The sequence below is a fragment of the Solanum dulcamara genome, chromosome 9 (genome assembly GCF_947179165.1).
Source record: "Solanum dulcamara chromosome 9, daSolDulc1.2, whole genome shotgun sequence".
In the NCBI taxonomy this organism is placed as follows: domain Eukaryota; kingdom Viridiplantae; phylum Streptophyta; class Magnoliopsida; order Solanales; family Solanaceae; genus Solanum; species Solanum dulcamara.
The window spans coordinates 17630674-17633589 of NC_077245.1; the positions used below are offsets into that span (position 1 = coordinate 17630674).

Below are 2916 nucleotides of genomic sequence, written 5' to 3' on the forward strand. Positions count from 1 at the left end.
CAACAGTGGAAAGTTTAATATTTGTCATGGTATGTACAAGACTTGACATTGCACAAACAGTGAAAGTGGTTAGTCGATACATGGCATTTTCTTGTCAAAAGTGGATGTAGGGTCTGTTCCCATAAAAAAAAAAAAGTGGGAGAAAGCAAGAAAGTTAAAAAGGGAGGTGCACATACACCGTCTAAGAAGAAAAGACGTATTTTACGCGTTTCAAAAGTTATTTCCTTTAGCAACTTTTGACAAGAAAATACATATTTTACACGAAAACGTGTGTTTTACGCATTTCCAGTTTCCTATAAATTGAGGGCCTTTTGCCCTCATTTAGATCATTCCACAAAAATATAATCCAAGAGAGTAAGAACACAAAGAGAGTTATACACCAAGACAAATATTGTAATCTTGAGTGTCCTCTTTAGTGAGTTATTCCTTTTACAAGAAAGAAGTGTTTAGTGTTGTTTTCTCTTGTATTTGAGAGCAGTGTACTCTCATATTATCATAATAAAATTCTTCTACTCCATGATTTTTCCCCTCTATCTGTTTGAGGGGTTTTCACATAAAATTTTCGTATTCAATTTATTTTTATTATTTATTATCATATCAAATTTTAGTTATGGTGCTTCCTCCCCTAACATAATTGATGATAAGTGGAATTAGTAACTTGCAATATAAGGTAAAAGAAGTTGTACAACATATTAAAATACACTGATAGCGTAACAATTCATTACAATATATGTTAGATCCCTTACGTTTTTATAAGATCAAAATCCATAAAAAGCATAAAATTCAATTCTATGAAACACTTTGATGCTGCAACAAAGGTTTTATTTTCATCACTTGTCTAATCCTACCTTTAATACCCTCTTCTAATCTTGTACAAAATTCTTCATCAAGCAAATCAATCTTCCCAACAGATTTTAAAGCATCACGAACTAGTTTATAAGTATATTCTCTTGGAATTGAACCTTGTTCAGTCAATTCCACAAGAAGATCTCTTGCCTCCACCACCCTACCAGTTTCACACATGGCATGAATTATGGGTGTATACGAACTGTTACATGGTACTACTCCACGATTCATTCCTTGCATTCTTCTCAGCATTTCAGTAGCCTTATCAATCTCATTTGTAGCACTATAGTACCTAATGAAAGAATTATACGTAATGCGATTAGGTGCAATCCCTCTTTTCACCATATTATCCAACAACTCCAATGCCCTCTCTATCCTATTAGTTTTGCAGCATCCATTGATCAAACTGTTATAAGTTACTACATCAGGAATAAATCCTTTGAATAGCATAAGGCGAAACAAGTGATTCGCCTCCCATATTCTCCTTCTAATAGCCTTTCTACAGCCAGTTTCCATACCATATCTACAATACGAGCTAATCAAGATCGTGTACGTAAAGACATCCGGTGGACACCTAAAACCGGGCAACTCCATTTGATCCATCAAGAACTTGGCTTTTTTGAAATTCCCAACTCTACAAAGAGCAAATATGAGAGTGTTGTAGGCATATACATCAGCCTTACAGTGAAATTGTTTCATTCTGTAGAAGGTAGCCAATGCTTCATTTACCAACCCCATTTCTCCTAGGCATTTTATCAAACAGGTAATGGTGGGTGTCGTCAAAAGTCCTCTTCTCGACATTCTTTTGAGAAATTCCCAAAGGAGCTTCGATTTACAAGACCCTTTGGCCAGAACAAGAGACATTTCTCTGCAAGTGAGCTCATTGTGAGTAAAACCACAATGGGTCTCAACCCAATGGAAAAATTCCAATGCTTTCTCCAATCCTAGTTGTACCTTTTGGGGATCCTTATGAGCAATTGGGCCGAGAATGAGTACACCCTTTCGAGCGTTATGGAACTCTCGTCTTAGGTTTCTTTGCTTTAATGGGGTACGGTGGCGAAACCCATTTTGGCGGCCGATGGATCTTGGGGATTGGAAGAGAAATCTGGGGATTGATCTTAAGACTTGAGAAACTGTTTGTACAGTCCAAATGTGTTGGGGAATTGAAGCCTCAAACGGCCGATTACGTATAATAGCAGCCATAACTTGATGTATAACGAGGTTTTGGGTGCAAGGAGAAGAAAGTGATCTTGATGACAACATGATTCTGCAAAGGAAAATATTCAAACTTTCATACTAGATACTCAACCAAAGGCATGACCATTCCACCCGAACGTTAGACGCACCAGTGATGAGGTAAATCAGTGGCTTATGTGGAATGAGCTATTGAGTTGGAGTACAAAGGCAGGGAGTAACTTTTTGTTGAGGATATACCTCTAAATAATAGGATGTGGAAGACATGTATTAGGGTAGAAGATTAACATATACAGTAATATTTTTTTGCTTAGGATAATTGATGTTTGTGATGGTACTAGTTGTATTATTGTAGTTTTTTTTTAATTATCATTGTTTATTATTATTTTTTAATAATCTATCCTAATATGTAATTTATCAAATTTTGATATTATATAATTTTATTGTTGGTTTGGCTATTTCTAGTAGACTTTTATACTGTATCATTGTTATTTGCTAAATTCTTATAACTCTCTCCTTTTTCGTTATATTTAATGTCACGATTCAAGCCTAGAGCCTAAACGTGACACGACGAATGGGGAACTCGAAGATATCTCACCCAAGCCTCTTAGCATTCATTTAACCTTTCATAAGTAATGACAAATAAATGACAAGCAGAAATAAAAGGGGAAAGTGGGACTATGGGAAACATCATAACAAACATCAATAGTCAAGATTTGTGTTACATTTGTCCAATAATACCTCTAATCTTAGACTTGGCGGGGGCTAAGACATGTCCCTAACTCACCCTCAATCAAAATAGAAATGAAGTACCATGAGAGATGTCTAAAGGTCTCAACACAACATAAGCTGGAAAGAAAAGAAATACTGTTCCAG

At 35.8% G+C, this 2916-nt stretch overlaps 1 protein-coding gene across 1 annotated transcript; it reads right to left on the reverse strand.

Annotated features, from left to right (window-relative positions):
* Positions 1-706: 706 nt before the first annotated feature.
* On the reverse strand, positions 707-2243 carry LOC129903079 (pentatricopeptide repeat-containing protein At1g77405). Its single transcript, XM_055978565.1, has one exon. It carries the CDS (start codon positions 2107-2109, stop codon positions 790-792), a length of 1320 nt encoding a protein of 439 aa, XP_055834540.1. The 5' UTR covers positions 2110-2243; the 3' UTR covers positions 707-789.
* Between the last annotated feature and the right edge of the window lie 673 nt (positions 2244-2916).